Here is a 27,966-nt window from a genome sequence, read left to right as displayed (position 1 = left end):
GATTTCGACGTTTCAATGACATCCTGTCATCATTATCAAAAAAATGAAGAAAATTTACATAAGTAAGTTGACAAAACTAAACTGAAAACAATAGTCTATTGTTCTAAGCCAGTGAATCATCAAGTGACCTCACACAAAGGAAAACCAAAGTCAAGTGAATAATTTGGCACGTATTGAGTCTGATTGGATGTTAAGACTTGGTCTGTACTTCTTAATCAGGAGGATCTCGTATACCAGACAGTCCATCTTTCCTTGGCATTTCCTCAAGACTGCGAAATTTTTGGCTAAGTCAAGAGATCTAGGGCTGGTATCATGATCTTGTTGAAGATGTCTGCAAATGGATGAAGAACTGCGACAGTCCATTTGCAGACAAAAATAACATAATAACAAAAGTCAATCTTATAAATAATAATAATAATAATAATAATAATGATGATGATGATGATGATGATGATGATGATGATGATGATGATGATGATGATGATGATGATGATAATAATAAATGATTCGGGGGACTAAACAAGAAAGAACACCTCCCAGTCATCAGGTTTGAAATGGTACGACCCCGCTAGGATTTTGAGGTGCCGGTCCCCTGTGTCTATTCCTAGTGGAACGGAATAAGAGTGTCCAAAATTTGTGTATGAATGATCATTACTGTTTGCCTGATCGAAAATTATGATATCGTGGCCGCCGCCAAATACTGGACCAGAGCGTGAGCTCCTGTAAATTGCTTGTGACCGACTTTTCACCAAGCTCTTAAACGCTCCTCGTATTTTGTTGCGAAGAGAAAAAATAAACGCCTTGGTAGTGTTACCATAGGAACCAGTGGAATCAGTGTCTGAAAGTTCAAAAAATAGAGATAAGTTTATGTATTTATCTATTATAAATAAATGGGGCAACTACAAATGGTGGGCAAATGATACAAACCGCAAGAGAGGTGCTTAAAATCAAGGATTAAGTGATCTGTTAGAAGACAGACCATCCATAAAAAAACAGGCACTGTTTATGGCTTCTGTGTACTCGACTAACTTAAGCTTAGTGCCCGGCATAGGTCCCAAAACAGAGGTAACAGCAGAAGCATTTTTGGCGATAATTCAGACATGTTTAAAAGCAGATAGCTGCCATTTTAATGCAAAAATAAAAAAGACCAACAACAACGAAAACGCGATCGTTAAATACTATCTGTCCTTGCTAAGTAAAGCGGAGGTGAACATCTTGCAACCTGAAGTTAAATTTGAGGTAACTACGCTTATTTCAGAGGTAACTTAGCAAAAGGAGCCCTGATTACGGTTCCTTCACGTAACGCAACAATAATTCTAAAAAGCTTTAAAGTGCATAACAATGTACGTATGTCATTCTTTGCCAAATTGAAGATTAAATATGGACCGTAAATTACAATACATGCCTCACGGCAAATTTCGTTGGTAGCAAACAGGAGGGTCCAGTCGATAGATCTTACACATAGAAAAGTGACTTTTTAGGGCTACTCTATTTAACGAGTCAGTCCTCAGGAGTCACTGAATCCACTTTCTGTAGAAACAAACCACAAGGCACCCCCAAGTCTCACGAGCGTCTATGTTGAGCTTTGTAATGCTACAATCACGAACGGTAAATTGGGACGTCATGGCAGCCGTTGTGTAATAGCGAACTTAATTGGTTTTGTATGGCAGAAAAACGTTTCCGATGTGGAGAACAAAATTAGGAACGATTTTTGGATAATAATTTCCTACTAGTGGAATCATGGAACTATGATTGAATATGAAGTAAAACTATGGAATTACAACTATTTGGATTCGCCTTAATTCGACTCAAAAGGGACACGTGATGCACATAACTACGCAAAGGAGTTCAAGTTTTATCAAAAAATATTGGTAATTTTGCCGTCAAATAGGAATCGTTTTTCTCCCATACAAAACCTTTCATATCTTGCTATTACACAATGCTTACCGTGACGCTCTAATTACCGTACATGATTGTAGCATTACAAAGTTCCACGTAAACAATTGTCGCGCCTGGAATACCTTTAACTAAACACGCATTAGAAAAAACAACCACAACAACAATCAGACCGTTGACTTACTCCAGGGAATGTCCGTGTATCCGCCAAAAATATTGGCTCCATTTTTCATGATGGTAACAGTATTGTCCTTTCCATCGCAGTTGGTGTGGAAGGTACTTGCCAGCCAGCCATGGGATGAGGCGCGGTAGCATAGCAGCCAACGAGAATGTTTCCCAACCACAGGCTCTAGATACTGTTGGAGAATCTCATAATAATATTGATTCTCCGATAATATGGTTGAATTCATTAAAAGCTCTGAAAAATAAAGAGTGAAAAAAAAAATGTTTGTGGAGAGGTAAATACAAATTTAGTTAACTCTTGGGAACTAAGTGGAATGGTATTTGTTTAACATGAAACTAAACATGATAGATGTATTTTTTCAGTTATACCCAGACATAGAAAATTCGAGTTCTCCCCAGAGGAATCGAACCTAATACCTTCCGACTTCTAGTTTGGATGCTCTACCATTAAGGGAAAAGGAGACTCGTGGAAGTCCAGTCATCGTTATTGAAGTCCAAGAAGCATTTAGGATGTTGTCCTATCTGAACCTAGTTTAATGGCCTTAGCTCCAACGAGCCTCCTGTAGCTCTGTAGTAGAGCAACCGAACTAGTCATTGGAGGGTCTTAGTTAATAGTTATGGGAGAACGTAAATTTTCATTTTTCCGAGTATGCCGGGGTCGCTGACTGAAAAAAAAATTTCTAAAATTCATTCACCAGCCGCTAAAAACACAGCATTGCATTTCGTTTACAAATATATTGATAAATATGCTTGTTATGGTCATTCGTTACGACTGAATCTTACAAATTAAACCCGTTTACATTGAGAAGTACAAATTATTTATAATTTGACGTGAGATATGAAAATTATAGTCAGTGTCGAAATTGTGAGTCCTCGTGCTGGAAAATCGTCGAAACGAAATTTCCTGGTGGTGGGATTTTTTCAAAAGGGTTTGTTTTGCAGGTACTAGGGAAGGGCGGGGGGTGTTAGGGGCGAGGGAAGATGGAAATAACTACTCTAAATAGATAGCATGCATTTTCTTATTTCCAGATACGTCCCCAAATGTTGAAAAGCGATCTTCTTTTAAAACGAGTGGTCAGTTTACACTGAAAGATACAAAAAGATTCTTTGCGATACCTGTTGTTTAAGACTGACTGGCAATCGAACATAACCATCGAATTTTCATGAAGTATACTGAGTCAAATTGTACAGAGATGTTCACAGAGAAAATATAAGGTTGAACGAATCGGAAAGCGATCATTCATGCCCTAAACGAAAGAAATACATTAAAACTTTTATTTTTCGTTCGCAGTTTATATCCTTTTGATTTATTCCTCAAGTGAATAGTCGCTATAGTCTCAATCTTCATATACTTTACACCGTTTATGTGAATATGCATAATGTGATATTGATATTATTTCCTAAATTTGGTCTCTCTTTCATTTCCTTTCCTTGTAACTTACACCGTTTTTTTTTTTAAATTTTCAGTTACCCGCTGAAAGAGACTGTTACAATTAACACAGAGTTTCTTCCCCTCAACGATGCACAACGTCAAAGCTTCTATTTATCCTTTTTGCCATTCTTAAAAAGAATAAATAACTCTCGTTCTCACCTGAACCTTTAATTTCTCCTTTTACTTTCTGTATTTCATCATGGGTCAAAGGTACGTTATACACTTGCATCTGTGTGATCCTACTCTTGAAGAACTTAGGATCACCACGCCTCACTCCCATCGTGACGTTGTCCTGGGTCCCCAGCTGAAGATTTGAACCGATGTTTAGTTCGTGAACCACGTGTCCATCAATCCACATTTTGGCCTCACCAGACGTACTGTTGTAGGTTGCACCAACAAACGTCCATTCGCGTGCTACCAGAGGCGTAGGGCTTCTTAACTCTGTGGTTGTTGAGTAATTGCGTTGCCTGAAGCGGACAAAGAATTCCTTGCTAACAACGCGCACCACTACTCCCCACATTTTTGTTGTCCTGTAGTTGAAGACAGGTCCGTCTTTTTCATCGTAGTATAACCAGCATAGCACAGTCATCGAGTGACGTACATCCAAAGCTCCACCAGGGCTGTTGGGAAACACGATGGAGCTATTCTGGGTTCCTTTAAACTCGTAAGAACCATTAGCTTCACCGTTTGGACCTTGAGCAAAGCTAACGTCTCCAGGCACTCCATGTGATACTCGATTGTTAATTTCGCTGGTACCAAATGAGATGTTTAGAGGAAAATAGACTACGGGATCTGGAACTTGATAAAGAAAAATAGAGCTTCTTGATTTCCTCAGTTAATTTTATGAAACGTCCGACTCTTTTATGTCTTTATAGTCTTACCACCGTACGCTAAAAAAATTTGAATAGCTTTACTAGTCTTACAGTCCTAACATATCTCCGAGGAGACCTCTCAGTATAATCCCGGTGGTTTCTTGAGGTCTCCTCGTAGCTTCTTACTTCTTCTTTTACTATTAGTATTCACTGTAAACTTATGTAAGATCTTAGTCTATTATTCACTGTAACTTTCTATGAATGTGTGTCATGGTAAATAGATACCACGAAAAAAATAAAGTGTAGCTGCTCTGAACTTTTGTGATGCATTGTTTGCTTTCATTTGTTTCTTTTCTGGAACGATTTTTTTCGTATTTTCAACAGACTAATTGCACCGTCCAATTCTCTGTTTTCTTCTGCTTAGCTTTTTAGCCATTTACCGACTTTTGAGACATCTCTTAGAAAGAAGAAACCCCTTTTCGAATCATGCAAGAAACCTAATGCATGTTTATCTTACCAAGGGTGAATGGATACCAACCTCTGCATCTGAATGATCCGTTGGTGTTAATGCACTCAGAATTAGTACCGCAGTTGTGCATATCTTCTCTGCACTCGTTGATATCTGAAAGATGATTAACTGGATGGTGAACGCTAAGGCTAGACGAGAAAAATGGTTCACGTAATGCATACAGGAAAACAGCAAAAATATTTCACCAGTGCAGTTGTAGTCATTTCTAATCCAACTATGTTTTTACTAAACAAAACATAGCCTGAACTATCAAGTCCTTCTCCAAAGCTAAAACAAAATAACACAGGACAAAAGAAAACAAATCACAAACTTCAAATCACATTACTTACTAAGAAAACGTAAAGAAATAAAACAAAACAACAGCGGCAAAAAAACCTTAATCGTGTATTGGCAGCTGATGGTTTGAACGTCCATTGGCATAAAAATTACACACAGCTTGTGAAGGATTTCTAATATTATTTCGCTGAAAAGTGTTAAAGAGTGGTCTGATAAGGACTGTGACGGCAATCTCTTGTTGCAGCCTATTTCCAAGAATTTCTTAGCAAAACATTAAGTGTTAATCCAGTACAAATTGAAGATAGCGTTTGTGTTAATTTGTTTATTCCAGTGCTTCCTTGTCAGCCAAATCTATTGAGAACAATTACTATTACAATTATTCTGTTGATGCAAAAAATTAAGAAATAATAATAATAATAATAATAATAATAATAATAATAATAATAATAATAATAATCACCCGTGCAATTGAACCCGTCTCCAGTGTACCCTGAGTTACACTTGCATTTGTACGATCCATGTGTGTTGCTACACACAGCATGAAGGCTGCAACTGTGCCCGTGTCTTCCAAATGCACATTCGTCAACATCTGTAATAAATACGAATAGAAATGACAACTTTACGCAAAGCAGAAGACAAAGCGGAAATTTAGATTTTTGGTGTCCATTTTAAAGTCTTGTGGTCTTGCACTAGTTAAATATGGGGAATACAAAAAAATAGGATCAGCCAAACCACCCGTGATCAGTCATTATATATCAAGTGGTAATCTCTCCCCAGCGAAACGAGATTTTGATCCACCTTTATGGCTAGTGCGAATGCATGTTAGAATATTTAGCCTCTGATAAGTAAACAAATCGCACTTACAACAAGCATGAATGGAGATAATATAGATCGATGAAAGATATAACCTAGGCCTTAAGAAAAATATTCAATAATTCCAGCGATTTCATCGAGGAGAATTAAGTTAAAAGAGGGTACTAGAAAGTTCTTAATCTTCACTTCTTACCTTGCTTGCAGTGTGCATGCATAAAACCAGGAGGGCATAAACAACGATATCCTTTGTCTGTAAATCCAGACTGACAAGTGCCGCCGTTCTCGCAGCGGTGTGTATCACAAGCACTCTAAAGAGAGGGAAATATGTTATTGCGATATTCTAACCAAGGCAAATTGTACTACTGCTGCTCAGTTACTTGTTGTAATGCTATGTTTGCCAGAGGAGTTTTCAAACTAAGAAAAATAGTTGGAAGAGAGCTCAACTGAAACCGTCACAAATAACTCAACATTTTTTGGAGGAAACACAAGGATGGAGAAGCAGGTGAACACATTAAGAAGAAAAATATAATCGAGCAGAAGTAGTAGTAGTAGAAGAAGAAGAAGAAGAAGAAGAAGAAGAAGAAGAAGAAGAAGAAGAAGAAGAAGAAGAAGAAGAAGAAGAAGAAGAAGAAGAAGAAGAAGAAGAAGAAGAAGAAGAAGAAAAAGACGCAGAAGCAGAAGCAGAAGAAGAAGAAGAAGAAGAAGAAGAAGAAGAAGAAGAAGAAGAAGAAGAAGAAGAAGAAGAAGAAGAAGAAGAAGATGAAGCAGAAGAAGAAGAAGAAGAAGACGACGAAGAAGAGCAAGAAGGAGAAAAAGAAGAAGAAGAAGAAGAAGAAGAAGAAGGAGAAGAAGAAGAAGAAGAAGAAGAAGAAGAAGAAGAAGAAGAAGAAGAAGAAGAAGAAGAAGAAGAAGAAGAAGAAGAAGCAGAAGCAGAAGCAGAAGCAGAAGAAGAAGAAAAAGAAGAAGAAGAAGAAGAAGAAGAGGAGGAAGAAGAAGAAGAAGAAGAAGAAGAAGAAGAAGAAGAAGAAGAAGAAGAAGAAGAAGAAGAAGAAGAAGAAGAAGAAGAAGAAGAAGAAGAAGAAGAAGAAGAAGAAGAAGAAGAACAAGAACAAGAAGAAGAAGAAGAAGAACAAGAAGAAGAAGAATAAGAAGAAGGAGGAGGAGGAGGAGGAGGAAGAAAGAGAAAAAACCTTACGTCTGCTCCACGGTAGAGGTAGGCATCTGTTTCCACAAACTCGTCGTCATGTCCAATGTGAGTTGCATTGTTCAACTCACATCTGTAAATTCCCTCGGTACTTGCTTTATTCTCAAAGTTAATGCTGACGCAGTTTTGCTCTTGATAACAAGACAGCTCACAGGCGTCCATATCTCGGACTGGTATAGTTGTTATGTGGTGACTTACCAGACGCTTGTTAGTAAAGAAGAAAAAAGAAGGGAAGGCCAACTCACGACATTCGCCTGAAAGAAAAAAATATATATATTGAAATAGGTGGGACACAAGGTTAATAGTTCAACATCCAAGATGAAATGTATATGAGACAATGCAACGATTTCAAAATGTGATTCGCCTTTTTTTTCTGAATAAAATTTATATTTTTCCTTTCCCTGTTCTAGAGAAGATGGCCATAGAAGGCGACTCAACTACGACTCCTCAGTCACACCCCTTAGGCGGCTGGCATCGGTTTCCATCACCCAGTTTCCAGTGCTTATACTTTGAGGTATCAATATTACAACTCAGTCAATACAACGATAATGGTATCAACAATATGCCTAAGCATTGGCAAACAAGTTATGGTCATTTTGTGACATAACTGGTAAGAATAGCAACAGTATAACCTGTCCAAAGCACCCTCCAACTTTACATTTAAGTGGTTTTAACTATTGTGGATTTGTTATCAGCATATTTAGATACAACGTTTTGCAAAGTTAATAAAATTGTAGCAAAGGGGTTCAAGCCACCTTAAAATTTAAAAATGTCTTCGATACCATTATTGTAGTATCAACTGATAAAGAGTGATAGTGTTCATCCTTCAAAGTATAAGTGCTGGAAACCGCTGCCATCCACTTTATTAAGACACTAAGATCTCCAGTTTGCTCTTTGAGCGGTCTTTTACAGAGACACCGAAAAAACGAAGCCTGAGGCCTGGGTATTAACAAAAAAAAAAAAAACAAACAAACAAAAAAAAAAAAAATAAATAAATAAATAAAATAATAATAATAACAATAATAATAATAATAATAATAATAATAATAATAATAATAATAATAATAATAATAACAATATTATTATTATTATTATTATATTTTTAGACTATGGCTTTTATATATTTTTATATATTTTACATTTTTCATATATGTATAAATATTTTATTGATTTATTTACGTGATATTTAAGTTTCGCTTGGCTCACAGGTTACGCTACGCGCCCTGTGGTGCTTCTTATACTGTGCATACAGATAGTTTTACTGCGCATAATAATAATAATAATAATAATAATAATAATAATAATAATAATAATAATAATAATAATAATAATAATAATGATATAAAAATATGAATAAAACAACGGGTATGAAGACAGAATCGAGGCACATATTGCTTAGAAATGATAACTGTTCCAACCGTATCACCTTCCAACGCCGTGGATCCGTTCAGTGACATAAATATTGATAATTTATTGTTTCATTCTTAATTTTAATCTTAATCGTATCACATTAATTTTATGATATTTTTTAAAATATGTCAAAGTGTTTCGTTGTTACGCCATGTTATGTGTTGTTATGTTATTCTAAGAAAACTTTTAAGACATTTTTGCTGATCATACATTTTGGTAGGATCACTAATGGACAACAGATCTGGTGACAGTGTTAACGTTATTATTCGGGTCCAGCGAAATCATCTTCTTAATTTTCCTAAAGTTATGGCTGACAGCGCCGGATGGCATTATAGGAGGAAAAAAATTCAGCTTAACACCACCTAGACGATACCGGCGCGGGCGCGGACGGGCGAATTTTGCCTTCCGCGACTTTGAACCTAAATAACTGTTTTTAATATTTGAGTAACTATTGTTAAGATAGAGAAGCAGGCAATAACTAGTATTGATATAGAAATTTATCCACCTGTTAAAGGAACTCCTGAGCTTGGGTAAATTATCTTCGTAAATAAGTAGAAAATTATCCTTGCATTTTCTAACCGTTGTCTTTTCTTTTTCAAAATTAAATTAAGTAAAAATATAAAATAATACTTGAAAATGGCTCCATAACCCTTTTGAAAAGCACAGAAAAACAATGACACTTAAAAGCCTTGTTGTCGACATTTTGCGTTTTGTCAATAAATCGTCCAGTTATTTAATTTTTGAGGCGCAGAATTTCACGAAGGAAGACGTTTGCGTGAATTTTAGAATATAGCTCCAAGCTATGAAATCCAAACATAATGCTTTGTTAATGGCGACGATTTATGCAATGGAAGCATGCATGATAAACATTTGTTGCTAAGTTAGGTATAGAGCAACAACGGCTTTATTTTAATATAACCCCATTAAAAAAAAAAAAAAAAATAACCAAAATTTGTCGAGTTTTGTCAGTGGAAATTTGGCTTATTGTACTTTAAGGAACACTGTTAAAGGATTATTCCTACATCAGTTCAATTTGCATAGATTGATTTCTAACAAAACAAATCCCTGATAAAAATAAAAGCGTTGCTGTCGGTATTTACAGTTTTTTTTTTAATTGAGTGCCGTTGCATTTTAACGCGCTGTAATATTTGGGTGACTTGCTTAAATAAAATAATGAAACAAATTTGAAAAAATGCGAGACGTTTACGTACTGTATTTTAAATGAGAAAAAAAAATAAAAGTGAAATATTTTATGCACAGCATTAAGTGGTAACTTAGACCAGTATTGCAATAACTGCTCCCCAAGCATGCGGGTATGGAATGCGACATTATTATAACAAGTTAACTTCTGGAAACTTTCAAAATGTTTGAGCGTATTTTTATAAACGAAGTTGTAGCCTTTTCAACTTTGCTGAAAAACCTGATATTATAATTTCGCAGAAATTATTGTCCATTATATCGCTGCAGACAAAGCAGGAAAGATATATTCAAAGAACGTAAATAGGAAACTTACCGTCTGGGCAGCCTAATGTAAGTTGCAAAGACAAAAGTGGCAAGAGAGCATAAACCTCAATGACAAGACCCATGTTGGGTTTCTTTGAACTTCAAATGAAGGGCGAAAATAAAACGTTTGTCGACATGACCTAATTGCTTTTACCACCGGTCGAGTTTTATCGTAAGTTTTGATGGAACGACAGAGCTGTCACTTTTAGCCAATGACAATATTGTGCTTACAAACAGTTCTCTTTGACATGTAGAGATCTTCGTGCTATTTATAAAAACCCGTTGTTATGCTAAAATAAATGATACCCGAATTTGACGAAGCTTTTTGGCTCTATTGAGAAATGGTTGAGTGTAGTCGTTTTAATGTGTTCATAAATGCCTGTGTTATCTATCAAATTAGCTCCCTTACACACAATTTCTCGGGGAATCCGTATAGGGGGAAACTCCGCTGCAAACTATAGGGTAGGGAAAATAAATTGTAAAGGACCAAAAATACAACGTGAACTGAACGAAAACTGATTAAAATCCAAGAAAGGAGTTTCAGTAGTTTTCATGATACTTTCTGTTATTTCTTGGTATTTGGTTTCTTGAGTTAAGGCTCCGGGTTTTACGTTAGCAATATACTTAATGCACATCCTGGCTAAAACGGAGGGCACCAGGACTGTTTGGCGTCTTTTTTATTGTACTCTCGTTCTTCGTCTGGTTACTCTGCACTATGCAATGTTTTTCTTGCGGGACTTTGAACTGTAGCTACAAGAACAGATTCTCCTAACTTTAAACATCCGGGATTAGTATGCAACGCGGGCAAGGCCTCCTAAAATGTTTGCTATCGTTAATGTTAACGAACAAACGGGAAATTGTTATGAAATATTTATCAATTTGCAAACGGAAACTCCCAACTTGCGTTATCAAAAACTTTTTTTTATCACGAGAATTTTCTTCATTTTCCTACTCCAATAAGTTCTCTTTTTACCTTACTAAATACTAATCAGCGATAAAAATAATACAGCTGCTCTATATTGTGTACTGCTTTACGAACGTGTATGACAGTTTGACAACCTTATTTGTGCGACGCTGCACTGACAATTGAAATTCAAATGAATATATAAGACATCACCGACATTTGCAACGCGGATGAAAGATAAATACATCAGTGGAAGATAATCGCTGTTATGCACGAAACATGAACAGATGTGAGAAGAAAACTCGAAATAAAATTGCCTCTGACTGTGGTTTCGGTAGTTACAAATTGCCGATGCTATAATGGGAAAAAAGTAAGCAATTACCGAGTCCGTCTAGGAAACGTAATATTATATAATAACTGAAAGGTGACTTTTTTAAGGCTGCGTTCGAGGATTCCTTATTGTTATTTTTCTTGTTGCCTTTCAGCCTAAAACACCGACAAGCTTCCATTAAAAATTTTACATTTTAACACTAAGTGATCTGTTCGTGTTAACCAGATCGAACCCCCTGTGATCAAAGATGACTAAAATTAGCCTGCATTTGGACGTCTCTTTTGAAAATCGCGTGTATATATCGAGGATGATATGATTGATGTTTATGTCGTACCATACGCTCGTGTCAGTGGTCACGCGTATAACCTATATAACCTGAATCGCACAGATCATATTGAAAACCGAAGAGAGCACAATGTTGGCTGATGATCCAAGGTCTTGGTCCCTCGTACTTTTAGTAAAAGTCAATTTATCTCTTATCCCAAATGAAGCCCCTTGAGGGCCTTAAATTTGAATTAAATTATGGGGCAATATTTCTAGCAAGTTATATTCTCCATGTACAAAAAGGGACCGATTATTATTCCTGGGAAAAAGAAGAGGCGTCAGACGGCTATTTTAAAGGAATACGCTTTTGAAAATGTTTTCTTTTTATCACAAGGCTTCCTTTCGGAGGAGCTACCTTTTTAAGATTTAATTTTAGGCTTTCACCTGCATTTTTTCCTGCATCTTTTATGAGGCAGAGGTCTCTTTATTCCATTAGCCTATTTCTTCCTGTTCTCAGCAGGCCCATGGTCAGACCAACTTAGATTACACTAGAAAATGAAGTTATACAATACAACAGACACAACAATGGGTGAAACAACCAAAATCAGCAGCGGGGAAGCTCCACAACAAAAATAACAAGATGTATTAATCAAAACTGATTGTGCGTACAGACGGTTTACAATAACGTACTTGGACAAAGGTGTTAGTTAAAATTAGGTACCAGACAAATATGTCATCTTGAGCTCCAGTCATGAACAGGTGGCAGTGAGCGCTGGAGCTAGCTAGAATTGAAAACAATGTTTTCGCTCGTTTCGATGCCTTGGGAATTGAAAACTTCCAAACTTGACTAACTAACAACCGTTACGATGGCTTCTGTGCTGTTGTACAGATGTGTGTTTCTCCTGTCGTCTCTGCTCTCTATAGCGACTTGTCAAGGTAAGGCCATAAGCATAAAAAAGTATTAGTGGCCTCTCCCTGGTTTTTCCCCCTCGTGAAGTAAACTGAACTTTGAGAAAATGACCACGGCTCTAGCGTTTGAATCCGTAGATATTTTCTTAACTGAGCTATTAGGCAATGCTTTGGCATGGATACGATTTTTAAGTCTGATGACGGTCAAACTTTCACCGTAATGAATATTTGATTAAAAACGATTAAAAACTTTTAAACTCGGCAGTTGCATCATAAATTATAATTCTATAGTATAACCCTATCAAAACTGAACCTCCAGTAGTTTGGTAAAAAAATCGTCTTCCGGCCTTTGAAAATGTTGAATTTAGATTCTTCTGGAAGAAATTAATACTTTGAGGGGATTACACGCGATGGATATTATCGGCATCTCGTGTCATAAATATTTAATATTTTAACGCGCGCGTTGGAAAATCCTGACCTTCTTTTTTTTTGTTTTGTTTTTTTTTTTGGTTGGGAGCTAAATAATCGTATAGTTAAATATCTCCTTAAAAAGTTACAGTTCAAATATTTAAACTAAAGCTGTCCGATGTTTCGACGATGCTATCACCATTATCAAGGCAAAGTGGCTGTTTCTTCGTGGTTGGATATAAATAAGCGAAGACAATATAAAAAAACATTTAGTTCCTTTGTGATTATGTAAATAATATATGATAATTCCTCTTTGACTTTGCTACGGATTATGAAGCTGAATTTTAAAAGACTCTACGGTCTCATTTAATGCCTTACTTAATTAAAACAAAATAATAAGGTGGTAACTGAAGATATATATGACACACATTTTATGAGAGTTTCATCATCGCCAATTATTTCAAATATTCCACAATTATTCCAAGGACGTCAGTAATACGGTTAAAGTCAAAGTAAATTTGCAAGAAGCGACGGCATCGATGACAAAGGAAACATTACTTGAGGAGTATTGACTAATGGTTTTTGAAGTACCTTGCGTTTATTTAGCTAGCCATCGTTCATCTTGTCCAATTTCGGCCGTGAACTATCCAGCGTTTCAAGAGAATAATAATAATAATAAAAAAAATTACCGATAGATCCTCAGGTCCCCCACAAAACAATGATCGTTTTATGTAGTTATTTCTATCCAGAAGACGGCAAAGAAATGCACTAAAATGTGCAGAGCTGAGCCAGAGATAGTCACCATAAGCTTGGTGATGCCGTCACTGCGAATTTTTCGAAGTCCTCCCTTCTTCAAGTATGTTGAAAGCCACTGGAATCGTTGCCACTGTACATAAACACAGCAACACGACAACATTGCACGGGAGCGGATGTATTTCGTTGCCAGGGTTGTACATAAGTTGTAAATCGACCTTCAGAATGTATAACTATCATGGTAGCAGTGTCCCGGGTGTTCAGATAATAGGCAGTTGCGCGAACTAAATTGTGATGCGTATGAAATGTCTCTTCGCCTTTGAATGTAAATGTAATAGTAAGAATATTGTGTGTCGTCTATAATGTATTTATGTTGTATTTTTTTGTTAATGGCAAATAAAATTGAATTGAATTGAATTGAATTGAATGTGAAATTTAAATGTGTCCACAATGATGGAGCATGGGGGAGCAGGGATGGCGCAGCGGTGAGAGCACTCGCCTTCCACCATGTGGCCCAGGTTCGATAGCTGGACTCGGCGTCATAAGCGGTTTGAATTTGTTGTTGGTTTTCATCCTTGCTCCGAGATGTTTTTCCCTGCGTACCCCGGTTTTTCCCTCTCCTCAAAAACCAACATTTCAAAATTCTTATTCGATCTGGAATCTGACGGCCACAGGTTTGTCAGTCGTAACAGACTGTTGTGTCACCTTCGCTAAACAAAGTTAGTTGATTTATTGATTATTTTTGTGTTTTCACATACCTTGGACATGACTTGAACGGGATTCGACCCATGACTGATAACGTTTATTGAATTCCTTTTGTCTACCCCGCAGGTTCCTGTCGGCAATTGGACTTTCGCAGTACTTTGGCTTTTGAGGGTAGCCGACTGATAAATCACGTCATAAGTACCATCAACTTTGTCCAAGAGGACTTCTGCGGGGCGCTTTGCTTCATGGAGCACAACTGCGTCAGTTTCAATATAGAAGTAACAAGCGGATCAACTACGGCTGGAAGATGTGAACTGAATAATTCTACTCACCTAGAACACCCTGATGACCTCAAGACATGGAGAAATTATATTTACCGAGGAATAAAGGTAATTGAAAAGTTCTTGCGTAAAGAAAGATTTTCTATTTTTATGAATAAGATCTTTCTCTGTAGCATTGCAGTCATTAGTATTAAAACATGAAGCAACTTCTTTGTATTTTTAGTACAATTTTTAACTAATTGGATTGTTTATAACATATGATTGTACCCATTAATAACAAGGAGAACTGGGCGAACGCAGGAGCAAGTAAACAAACCAGAATCTCAAAGGAAACCGCAAGCAAAAGAACAAAACAACAACAACAACAACAACAACAACGAACGAACGAAAAACCGACTCAAAGAAGGTGCGAGACTGGAAAAAACATCTAAACTATAACGACCCAGGGAACGGCACTTTTGTTAGCAACAATATGTGTTTAAAAGGATCATTTAATTTTTTTTATGTTTTAATGCTCACTATAGATGCACTGCTACAGAGAAATAATTTTTTTTTTCCGTCGATCTCGTCCTTAAAAGTGGTTCATTTGCGACGTCTGGCACGACAATAGCTTGCTAAAAAGGTCTCTACATCTAATCACCGGGCCCACCCATTATAAACAGTCAACTTCTGATCGCGTCATCCGGTTAACAATAGCTTCTTCAATATTTGTGCTTGATGGTAATCTTAAATGAGGATGCCAAAATCACAAAAGTGGTTTACAGAAGGGTCCTCTAAACAATTAGATTGGATTGGAACCGTGTGGCAAAAATGGTTATGAAGTAGCTTATGTATGAAAACAGCATGATGCTCCATTCTACGGCGCACTAAGCGCTTCTATCCAAGTCTCTCCTTAGATGAAAGAACCCCCATTACCCAAGAGAGAGGAACAAACAAACAATCAATTTAAAGAAAAAATAAAAAGAAAAAGAAACTTAAATCCACCGAGATTCTCTCAGAGTTGTAAATAGCCTCCCACGCAGTCGTTTTTAGGGGACTCGTATTACCTCCTCCCCGCAAACGTCTTCTTACCCAAGCGCCACATTCCTTTCCGATTGTTTTTATTCCCCAAACACCCTAGTCAATCATTATCGAGGCATTGCCTAATGATATCAAATCAAATTGCTGGCTACAATGGCCGCTTCCGTTTCTCGCGAGCTTTGTACAGTCTCTGGTACAGTCTCGAGAAATGCGGGAGTTAAGTCGGAATATATATATTTTTTCACTTCTGGAATGGCTGGTTATGGCTGAAACGCCAAAAAAAAAAATATCGAATGTGAATAAAAGCGCTTCTTGTACGACGTTTTGACACCGTTATCTGCTGGGAGAGTCAAAATCTTCGGGATAGTGTAATTGATCTTACCCGCCTGATCGAGTTGACAGTCGAGGAAGATATCACCTCTTACGGGTGCGGAAACTCTGCTTGTTTCTACGAAGTGCTTCTCAAGGGGAGATCTGCAGTATTTATCAGTCCATTAAAGACTATTAAACGGAAAGTTGAACGACAAAGAGCCGATCAACTTGTGGTCCTTGTAGAAAATGTCGCACATGCCCCCGAACAAATTGCAACAACAAAGCGAGTTTCAACTGCAAAATCTTTAAAGTTTACCGACATATCGGGTAATATTTCGGTTTCCTCCATACCGACAAGGTCGACAAGATTGAAGACTTTGTGTAACCAGTCGGCAAATTGACGAAAATATCGCTATTTCCCGTCATGAATTCTTTGATTGCAGTCAGTTGATAGGCATTTAAATGAGAAAATTTTAACGCAAACCACACAGCTCACGTAAGCTTACGTAAGCTCGGTAAAGTTTGTCTCCGCCGTGATGTTTCCACTTTTCGAGACCGTGAGAGGCGTTCTAAGGTCAAGGTCAACCTTCCAGATTTTAGAAGACTTGCTGTGATTGGCTTAGCGGCAAAAAGGAATGTGGCGCTTGGGTAAGCAAGCGTTTGTGGGGGGGAGGTAATACGAGTCTCCTAAAAACGACTGCGTGGGAGGCTAAGTTGTAACGAGTTCAAACTCGTTTGTACTAATCCAATAGCATGCCCTAATCAACCAGCATGGAAAATTTATCGTGAGTTTAGGCCTGATGTTTTTCTCAACGAATTGTCAACAAGGTCAAGTGAGTGGATCTGATTACAAGGTAAAGTAATTCCATAATTCAAGCCCATTTGCTTGACAGTCTGGTAAGATTTGACTAAAGCAAAAGAAAAACAAAACAAAACAAAAAGCACAACAACAAAATTATATTACATTTAGGTTTTGCTTTATATGAATATTGATATTCATTTATATTTTACCTTAGAATCCTTGCGGGAAGAGCCCTTGCCAAAACCATGCGACTTGTCAGGCCGGTTTTACAAACAAAGGTTATAGGTGCTTGTGTGTTTCTGGTTTTAACGGTCATGATTGTGAAACAGGTGAGCTTTAAAATTCATATATTTTTTAAAATTCATTAACCCCCCTTCATTTTTTGTGTGGAGTTAGGTTACCTGGAGAGATGAACAAAAACAGCCATATTTGGATCGGCAGGTGCGTCGTTGCCATGGAAACCGCACTTGATCACGTCGGCCTGAGGTCTATGTTTTGACCTAAAAATTTACTCTTAAATAGTAAAAATAAACGAGTCTGGTTCTCGACTACATGAGAACCAATTCAAATGAAATTCATACAGATGGTAGAACCACTCTCCCAGTTTATAAAATTTGCTGTTAGAGTATTTTGGGTTCTATAATCAAGAAGACAATGTTCGTATTACTATGTTGCCTGTCAGCCATTTTGACAAGAAGGAAAAACAAGCACAACCATATTCGTTAGTTCTCGGAAAGTACTCTTTCTACATAAACCAAATTAGCAGCAGGGCTTACATAGATATTGAAGTTAATAAATATTATAAAATCTATTTGGGGAAAATTATATTCTGGCCATGGGTGTTGAAGACATCCGAGGCAAGTTGCAAAAAATTGCAAAATTGGAAATGTTGAGGTCTCCAGTATTTGGTTCAAACAGGCTTTAGATAGTTCTATATTGTTTGTTTGGTTTAGGATGCGTGACAGGCTGGTTTGCTAGTGCAGTTTCCCGCTATTGCATTGTCAACACCAACTCCACCACAATGAGTGATGCTCGGCAAAAATGCCAAGGTATGAACGCAGACCTTCCAATTATCAACTCATTCGAGGAAAACACTTTTATTGCCGAATTGCTTAAGGAGCAGGGTGCAGAGTGGTCATGGATTGGTCTCCAACGAAGTGCCACCAACTCGGAGTTCTATTGGGTTGATGGCACACCATTAGGGTATGGCGCATGGAAATCTGGGGAACCAAACAACGATCGAGGCAAGGAGAATTGCGCCTACATAGAAGCTCACACTCAATGTGAGCGTCCATCATGTAGACCTGGAGGGTGGAATGACATACATTGTGAGGTTGAGAGCCCTGCTGTTCTTTGCCAGAAGGCTATGTAAGACAGCTCGTTTACTCTAAACCTGAATCGCAATTATGACTTTGGTAATAGGCCTGGAAAAAGTCTAAGCATGTGTAGAAATTTTCAAGAATTGGGACAATATTCATGAGGCCTTCCAAGGATAAGATTATATTAAGTATTGTTTGTTAACATTAGCCCATTCTTATACCAACAACAGAATCTTGGTAAATATCAATACTTTACTTTTACAGTCAATCCACGTCACGTGTGACCGGTATTTTTGAAATTTGAACGGAGTTTTGAAATTTACATATCTCTTTTGAACATCGCCAACGATATTTCAGAGTTCCCGTAGAAATTACCCCAGTTTATTGACGGTATAGAACTATGAAGTTTTTTTTTTCATTACAGCATAAAGTGTTTCAAAAGTAACAATTGTTTCCGATTTTGTTTTTGAATCTTTTTGTACTGTTAATACGTCTTTTTCGGAAAAATTTCCAGAGTAATGTTTAACATTCCATTTATAGTCGGACATTACAACGAGAAATTCGAATGTTCATTTCATTCTCGGAAATACTGCTTACACATGACGTGAATTGACTGCAAGAGGGCCTTATGAATCTTGCTCCTGGCCTGTAGAATGGGACAAGCCCATCTAACGTCTTATACCGGAACTGGCAGGAAAGTAGAACGCCATCACCATTTTTTTTTAATCGAATTTAAGGTTAACGTTTTTACAAGTGTAAGGAGTGATTGATTTACCTGTTTAAACTTATATATGGTGTTGCTGTTAGTTTTTTAAACTTCTAGTGATGTATAGGTAATTATGTTGACGTAAGTACGGAACAGAACTTTTTCAAAGATCCTTTTATTAAGAGATGTCTTTTTTTAAATATATGTATAATTAGCATCTGTAGTTTGATTCTATTGTTGCCTCCTTGTAAAGACTCACGTCTGTTGAGGCTCTGCTTCATTGTGATAAGGTTGGAAAGCCAAGGGAAACGAGTAATTAAAAGTAAAATCTGTTATGCACCGTATGCTTCTGAAATAGACTACGAGTAGTCCCCCATTTTTCCTCAGGGATAGTAGGGCGAGCGAAACGCGAGCGCGCGTGAAAATCACCCCACGCGAGAAAAGGCGACACGCGGCGGGGAGAGAGAAAAATGAGGGACTACAGACAAAGCCCAAGCTTTTGACCCTTCACGGTCGACTGATTTTGGAGTGTGAAGATCGTATCACGTTCTAACTCAATTAAGCGCATCCAATGGGATTCCTTCTCTCATTGAGCTGTCATTGCCCTTGTCAACGGGAAACTGCAGGGGATATTTATTGCAAGTGAAAGAAAACCCAGACACAAATTCTTCGCGGCTGTTTTTTTTCGTAGTTCCACAGGCTAGTTTGCGGTTGAAAATCTATTTCTGACGCGACGTAATGTACAACGGGCGTGCAGCGCTGTCGTGTTCGATGAATTTATTTCCCACGGAAAATTATTTTACCGCGGCCACAAAACGTGTAATTCCTTTAATTCCATCTTTCACAAAAAAGAATTCTAAAATAAAGGGAAAAGATTCTGGAGAGATAGTTCTGTATCCAGTGAATATTGATGAACATTGCAGTTGAAATTTGATCATGCACGCATATTTTTTCCGATGTATGCAAATTTTTTCAGACGACGCCAGACAGTCTGACGTCATTCATACTTTGTTTGACAGATGTTGACAGATTGCCATGGAAGAGCCAATCAGAGTTTTGCGTTGTGAGAGCAACGCATTAGTTCAGAAGCTTGGGCTTTGTCTGTAGTCCCTCATTTTTCTCTCTCCCCGCCGCGTGTCGCCTTTTCTCGCGTGGGGTAATTTTCACGCGCGCTCGCGTTTCGCTCGCCCTACTATCCCTGAGGAAAAATGGGGGACTACTCGTAGTCTACTTCTGAAATGGTCTTTATTACTTAAAAGAGTGGCATCGTGTGACATAACTCAAATAAGCCTAAACGAGGAGAGACCGTTTTCAGTTACTCTACCACTGATATATAAGGTTATTTCAATTAACGTTTTCGGATATTAAACCCCAAGCTTACCCGAAGACATCGAAAGATAGTATAGGTAGCTTTAAACCTTCACAATTCGGTTGTAATTTCGTGAGTATCGTGAAATTACAACTGAATTGTGAAGGTTTTAAGCTACCTATACTACCTTTCGGCGTTCTTGGGTAAGCTTCAGGCTTTAATATCGGACAACTTTAATTGAAACAGCTGTAAATAGCTGTAAGAGACAAATCGGACTTATCAATTAAGGAAGCCGTCATTTGTGGGAGACAGCCGGAGCAAAGAATTCAAGGAATAGCCAATACCCCGCCATCTCAGTAATGATTGGCAATGTCTGGAAACAAATTATCTTCGAGATATACCGTTCAGATAGCATGGAAACTTTTCATACTGACTGAAGATAAGACTCCAATAATGAAAAAAGTCTTAAAACACTATTTTCTGACGTTGACTTAATATTAAAGAGGTTAAAAAATGACTTTTACGGCAAAGGGCAAACTTGGAAACTGTAACCACGCGACCATGTTTATCCTATATTTGCGGCTTGCTGTTTGCAGTTTCTCTGTCAAATCGAGTAGTTTTGTGTTAGCATCAAACAGAATTAGTTTAAACTTAATTCTCATCTTGGGGAGGAGGTTATTCGAGTCCCCTAAAAACGACTGCGTGGGAGGCTAAAGCTCATGACGAACCAAAACTAAATTAAAAATAGATAAATAAATAAATAAACTAATTAATTAAAAAAAAGGAAAAAAAAAGGGCAAGCTAAAGAATAAAATTCATTGATTTTCCCCGTCTCTTTCGGCAACATCCAACTGCCTAACAATGCTGAGGAATGTGGGTACGAGGCTGAAGATTATCGAGAACTGAGAGTCTAAGGGTATAAAAATGCAACACGCGATCATTCCAAACATAGCTTCTCGTTAGGAGTAGTCACGCTCGAGGAGTGATTTTTACGCTCTCTCTCGCTTCACTTATGGTATTAGTAGGGAATTTTTAAAAGAAGCTTCTACGGCGACGGCAACGACAATGCCACAAAAATAAAGGATTTAATGAGTCATGCATCAATAATTTTGGTACATTTCTTCACCGTACACGGCCAAACAATAACGTTAAATGACCAAACCCACGCTCGTCATTTAAGAAATAAAATCGCTAAGGCGTATATTGGTTCATCTCTAAGTTTGAGATTTAAGGTTTCATCGAGTTTGTGTAGACGTAATGATCCTAACCATAAGCGTTCTAATTTGGACTGCTTTAGGTTGAGACCAGAAACGCTTTCAAATTCGTCCTCAGAGATGCCAACCTCTAAAGATCTGAAATCTGGAGATTTTTCTTCTGAGCCCCCCCCCCCCCCCCTTATTACCCTACCCTCCCCCCTAAGCAAAATTGATGCACTTACCCCTTCCCCCCACCTTGTTGGCACAAAATAATTAATTCACACAACACTAGAGCTTTTTTTGTCCTGCTCTTTAATTGGTTGAACGTTTATCCAATCAGAAAGTCGTTTATATTGCAATGATGACAAAAAGCGTATTTTCTTTGGTTTCCGTCAAAGTTTGTGGCCGATTGGGCAAAACAGGTATGCAAATGTAGCCATGACACAATATTTCTTAAATTTATGGAACATTTGAGTTGAAATACTAGCCTATTATGCAAAAAAGGGGCCAAGTCGCTTTTTTACCGGGAGATTTAGTCACCCGTACGGGAGACCGGGAGATTCGTTCCGTATCCGGGAGACTCTCGGGTAATCCGGGAGAGTTGGCATGAGTGGTCCTGTATATTGATCAAGTTGTATATTGATATGCCATCGGCATATTTAGCTAGTTTCGCCGTTTTCCAGGCGAGATATCAACACCTTTTATGTCGGATTCTTTTCTTATTGCATTGCCAAGAATTTATATACCTATAATTAAAAGTAAATGGGACAGAAGGCATCCTTGCGTAGCTCCTCTGAATGGCGTGAAGTGTTTACTTCCAAAACCGTTGTGGAATACACAGCTTGAGATATCATTATAGAACACTTTTGTCCTTTAACGAAGTTGAGGACCAAATTAAATTACTTGCAAGCATGTTTTTTTTTTTTTGCAAATAATTCAAAATCAAAGAACGCTGCCACACCAGGTATATTTTCTGTTTTGTAACGACGTTATGTCGGAAATAATTCTAATACATCACCAATACATCTACCTTTTATATAATCTACTTATAATAATAATCTTTGCTAATTAACTCAAATTTTAAGACGCATTGAAATAGCTTTTGTGGCAATTTTATAATCAATATTTAGCAAGGTGATTGGCCTCCGATTTTTCAAAATTTTAAGTTCTTGTCCTTTTTAGAAATAAGTGATAGAATTCCGAATCTTTAAATTTCCTATTTGGAAAGCGTCGGTTAAAACTGCCAGCCATTATTTTTCCATGCAGGTGCCAAAAACGAACATAAAACTCGGCAGTGAAGCTGTCGTATCCTAGTGTTTTGTCATTTTGAAAACCGCTAATTACTTTCGCACATGTTTCTAATGTTAAAAGTCCTTCGCACTGATCAGCTTCAAAGTCGGTGAATGATATGAGTGACACTTCAAGGAAAGGTGAAAATGTCTTGTTTTCTTAGTTGTTACGTTTGGACTTGCAGATATATTTTTTTCACATTAAAGTTAGCTTTTTCTTCTAGAACTGATTAGGGGTCGGATAGTATGGTTTTCTGTTGTTAGCGTAGTGACGTCTTTTTTTCTTATGACTTCTTTGACTAGCTAGGTTATATCTTATTTGCTGTTTTCTTCGCCGAATTCGTACCATCGAGCTTTCGTATTGAGCTTGCTCTCTAAGTTCTGCTTGAAGTATTTTTTTTTTAAGTTAGTTCTTGACGCGATCTGTTTCCCGTTTTGATGGACTATCCTTCAAATTAGACCGTAGTTGTTATGGAAAATTGTTAAGTTGTTGCAAAAGCTCTTTCTCTAGGTCTCGCTTTTGTTTACCTTTCGTTTGGCAAACAATACTGGAGTGGCTGTACAGGCCCGCAAATGATCCCGGCTCGCAAATGATCCCCGGACCGGAAATGATCCCCAAATTGAACCGCAAATGATCCCCGGACGGGAAATGATCAACATATTGGACCGCAAATGATCCCCGATCGTCTTACCATAAATCTAGAATGGAATGGACTCAAATTTGGATAGTGGATTTAAACTTTATAGAATTCATTTTTTTTTTTAATAACACCAGTCGTTATATTTAACTATCTGCATGCAAATTTCTTAACTTTAAAAATTATTATATAGCAGCACAGTACAACAGAACAATTCAGCTATAAACTGTAACATACATGTATATGATTTACTTATACCATTACAATGCCTAAAATGTGCAAGAATTGTACGAAAGTCTTCCAAATTAAAGAGCGGGTCAGTTAAGACTTTCGCAAGGTTTTTTTTTTTTTTTCAAAAAAGGAAGGAGAATCGGTCAATGCGCTTCAGATGGCGGTCAAATCTCACCCACTATCGTCGCCTTTGTTCTTAATCGGATCTTAGTTCTAAGCATAACGTTTAAGCCTCGGTCATCCAATACGTTATCGTGTAATGTGTTGATTTTAATTTAGTCGTTCGTTTTCGTTTTGCCGCTAGTTGGAATCTCAGTCTTTTTTTATTAGTTTTTTTTTTTTTGCAAAACACACTGTCGTCGGTATAGACCTACAGAAGACCATTGTTCTCCTCCGCCATGGCGAGGCTCATGCCTTAGCAACCGATTTTGCCATCCAAATTTTTCGTCTATCGCTACAGGAGGCCAATTGTTTACGGGAGTGCTCTTGATAGTTTAAAACCACATTTTCCGTGCAATACGAGTCTCACCCGTTGTAAAAAGTTCACAGCAATCAACATTCACTCACTGCGTGCAGTCGATTATTTCCGCTTCAGTCAAAAACCTCCGAACAATTGAAAAATCCGGAGTAAAATAAAGTTATCCTCGATGTGCAGCGAGTATTAAACGGCCGAGTTCAAAATCTCCCTCTGAAGAAATTTCTATTAAATATATCATAGTTAGCCGGCGAACAATTACTTATTGTTCTCAGGAGACACACCTGATAGCCTGCGAACGTAGACGTATTTCCGGCTGTCGAGAGAATTCCAGTGGAGAGAATCTCGACAGCAGGTAATACGTTTGCGTTCGCAGGCTACACACCTGAGAGAACTGGCATGCATGTTCCAGTTTATACAAAGTAAATTGTTCTGTTGCACTGAGCTGCTATATTATAATTTTTAAAGTTGTGAAACTTGCATGCAGATGTTATTAGAAAAAAAAATTAAGTAAATAAAATTTAAATCCACTGTCCAAATTTGAGTCCATTCCATTCTCAATTTATGGTGAGGCAATCGGGGATCATTTGCGGTCCAATCTGGGGATCATTTCCCGTCCGGGGATCATTTGCGGGCCGGGATCATTTGCGGGCCTGTACAGCTGTATCTAATTCCCACTTTAATCGTTTCACAAAATAACAATTTTTTTTTTCTAGAAGATCTTCATACTTTGATACAAATGTGGGCACACTTCTGGTGATGAGTTTTATATATTCTTTGTCGGCAAGTAAGAAGATGTTAAATTTACAAAATCCTGGTCCTCGTTTCGTTTCTTTTTCCCCAGGGTTTATACACAGCTTTAGTTCCGAATGATCCGAGAAAATGTTCGGAACTATCCGGAAAACCGATAATCAGATGTTGCAAGCGCATATCAAGACGAAAAATAGTAGTCTAGTCTGCATTGAATTTTCAAGGATGCATTGCTCCAGGTGAAGCAAGGAGTGCCACAATGCTTTTGTCTCGACATATGTTCTAGATCAAAAGCATTTGTCAGCTCATTAACTTCTTCTTTAATGACTACTGTTTTGTTCTCAATAGAGGGCCCTAGACGTTTATCGGTGTCATTCAAAGTGCAATTAAAATCTCCACTAAGCAACACCTTTTCATTAACAACTTGGCTTAACACTGATGTAGATAAGTCCCTAAGTAACTTCACTTGTTGTGTTTGGTCGTTTGGGGCAAAAATATTCAAGAAAATAAGCTTTCATCCATCAACAAGTGCTTCTGCTAAAATGAACCTACCGTTTTTTGTTGTTATTTACGTCAAATCGCGGTTTGAACAATATGATTGCGCTTCTGCTGTGTGTTGAGCCCTGACTAGCGAGAATTTTCCTACCTCATTCAGATTCCCATAAATTTGTAGTTTAATGTGTAGAGAAGTATGTCTCCTGTCAGAAAGTAACATCCGATTTTTGCTGATGGAACTATCTATTGTAAATATTTGTATTCGCTTTGTGGTTTTGTTTGAACCCCTTACGTTAGGTGATATGGTTTTTAGGCTCGCCTAAGCTGTTTATAAACAGAAGAAAAAAATTTTATTAAATTGTGCAATTTGCGAATTGGGTTCTTGGGAGAACGTGAAGAATAGAATAAAACGCTGGGGAGATTACATTTGCAGTTTAGAACGAAAATTATGTACAGAACAATACTGAACTACTGACGAAATCTGAGCATGTGCAAAATCAAGCCATGATATAGCATGGCAATGACACTATTTGCGTTCAAGTTAAATACGAATACTTACGCGCCAAAATTTTTAGTTGGCACAATTTCCTACTCCACAAGAAAAACTCAAGTGCCAGAAAGTTTTGACAATGGCTACTTATCTTGTTTCGCACAGTTGAAAAACCGCTTTCGATAAGTCAACAGTAAAACGGGAAACGCCTCGTTTTAGGTCCATAGTAGTTTCGCTCCTTTTCTCTGTTTCTAGATGTGGGCCTATTCGCAAACGCCACTTCAAATCTGATCACTGAACATTTGTTGTCCACCAGGTAACACAGCTCACAATTGTGGTTTGCTGAAAGACTGTGTCACGCACTTTCACCGGCAGCATTCTCTCACAGCACAAAACATCTTCCTTAGTTTCTCCGTATTTGTCTTGAAAAAGAGGGCTTTTGCGATACTTGGTCTGCTCCGCAGTTGGTCTTGTTGGTGGACTCTTTTGTTAAAAAGCGCCTTAGCGTTTCTTCGGTGTCATTTGATGACTCTTTGTGGTTGTCCTTTATGCCAAGGAATTTGATATTGCTTCGTCGAGTAAAGCAGTCTTGTTTCATTTAGCGTCTTTCTAGTTCGTTTACCGAGGCTATTTTCATCGTTTAACTCTGCTGATATTGACTTCATAGCTCCTTGAAGTTATTTTATCTCTTTCTGCTTAAACCGTAAGCTTTCTTCTAGTTGGGTGATTTTCTCATCTGTCGTTTGAGTTCCAGGGACAACATAACGACTTTATCTGACTTTTCCTCTCTTTGTTGTAGCTTGTCGCCAAACAGTGAGCGACCATGAGTTTGAGACCTTGAATTACGTTGCCCTGACATTTTTCGTCGTCTTTTCTCTAACGGTGATAAGCGTGATTCGTCTGCGCTCAAATTAGCAGCTTAAAACGTTGTTTGCCATAGCCCAAAAAGCTTTCTTAAGCAGGCAAAAGCGGAGCGGCGAAAACTACGTCCGCCATGCTTGACGTCTCGTCTCAGTCCTTTTTTCTTCTAGCTTTCAAAGTCCTTACCATTGTAGAATCACCGTACAAGAAACGCTTATTCCATGTAAGACGAACTTGAGAATGCAGCTTCAGGCGTCTGGTTATTTGTCTCGTAGTTCGTCTTGTGTAAATATGGACACGAAACCAGATATTGCAGCTCCCCTGGATACAGAACGAATCTCCCAGTTACCCATAAAAGTCACAAATCTCTCAGATTTTAAAAAGCGATCAACGTTTGGATAGTTCTCAACCACCACCAACTTTTTTCTGGGTGGCATTTTATCTTGCATAAGTTAGTGTTTACATTTATTTCTTCTGTATTCCAGTGTGGTATAAAAGTACAAAATTTGTCGTTGTCACGGTTGTTGTTGTTCTTATTGCTGTCGTTGTTGTTGTTGTATTTTCGCAAATATACACAAATGTTGATTTCGGTAGTTCATTTCACGGTTCCCCGGTGAATTTTTCTTTATATATATCTTCACTCCATGTCTTAAAGACTTTATACAGCAAACAAAGGAAACAACTCGATTCTGTGAGGAAATGGGGCGCGATTATTGTTGGTGCTGATAGGGAGGGGGTGGGGGATGGTTGGGGGGCATTTGGGCATTTCCTGGAGCAGAGGAAGGGTTTGAAGATGAGGGATGGATCTTCAGAGGCTAGAATCTCTGGAGACGGATTACGACCATTATCCGTCCAGTTCTCGTCTTCATACTAGACCAACCATGACATTCGTAATCAGAAGCGCTACAAAAGTTATTTGCCCAGGTTTGTCCAGTGTTGATTATTCGTTCCTACTAACAAAACGAACATTATAAATTAACTCTGTGTATTTTATTGAATTCCAAACGCGATAAAACGCGTAGTCCTATGCCTCGGATTTTTGTTGACGAAATTCTAGTTTGATCTATTGGTGAAATTAAATGATATGACCAACTGGTCTAATCAAAAGCTCTATTGTTTTCCTTTTAATAAGCAAGGCCTATTACCAAGGTGTATTCCGCATGTGCAAAAGGAAACAGGTTATCATTTCTGGAAAGCGAAAGGTGTCAGTTTTGCGGAGGACCGCTATTTATGTCTAAGAAATACACTTTTACACTGGCAAATGTTTTCTTTTTATTTACAAGGCTTCCTTTCCGGGGGAGCTATCTTTTAAAGATTGAATATTTTTAGGCTTTCACTTGCATCCTTTTGTGAGGTAGAGGACTCAGTCTTCATTGCATTAACCGCCTTCCATATCCTTTTGGCAAAGAGCTGCAGTAGGTACCTTATGAAACTCGCAAGATACGTCATTCCACCCTCTG

At 37.8% G+C, this 27,966-nt stretch overlaps 2 protein-coding genes across 2 annotated transcripts; one reads left to right on the top strand and one right to left on the bottom strand.

The window, feature by feature from the left end:
- Positions 1-515: 515 nt before the first annotated feature.
- LOC146454970 (uncharacterized) lies at positions 516-10,203 on the bottom strand. Its single transcript, XM_085094856.1, has 8 exons — positions 10,069-10,203; positions 7,137-7,399; positions 6,135-6,249; positions 5,589-5,717; positions 4,862-4,945; positions 3,671-4,309; positions 2,081-2,314; positions 516-838 (listed from the first exon to the last, which is right to left on the bottom strand). Exons 1-8 carry the CDS (start codon positions 10,139-10,141, stop codon positions 516-518), a joined length of 1,860 nt encoding a protein of 619 aa, XP_084950982.1. The 5' UTR covers positions 10,142-10,203.
- Positions 10,204-12,293: 2,090 nt separating this feature from the next.
- Positions 12,294-18,119, top strand: LOC146454969 (brevican core protein-like). Its single transcript, XM_085094847.1, has 4 exons — positions 12,294-12,493; positions 14,459-14,721; positions 16,962-17,076; positions 17,701-18,119. Exons 1-4 carry the CDS (start codon positions 12,424-12,426, stop codon positions 18,117-18,119), a joined length of 867 nt encoding a protein of 288 aa, XP_084950973.1. The 5' UTR covers positions 12,294-12,423.
- Positions 18,120-27,966: the final 9,847 nt, after the last annotated feature.

This window comes from Pavona decussata, unplaced genomic scaffold (assembly GCF_977016875.1).
Source record: "Pavona decussata unplaced genomic scaffold, jaPavDecu1.1 SCAFFOLD_291, whole genome shotgun sequence".
Classification (NCBI taxonomy): Eukaryota; Metazoa; Cnidaria; class Anthozoa; order Scleractinia; family Agariciidae; genus Pavona; species Pavona decussata.
The sequence above is the reverse complement of the archived record's forward strand: the minus strand, read 5'-3'. Positions and strand labels throughout refer to the sequence as shown.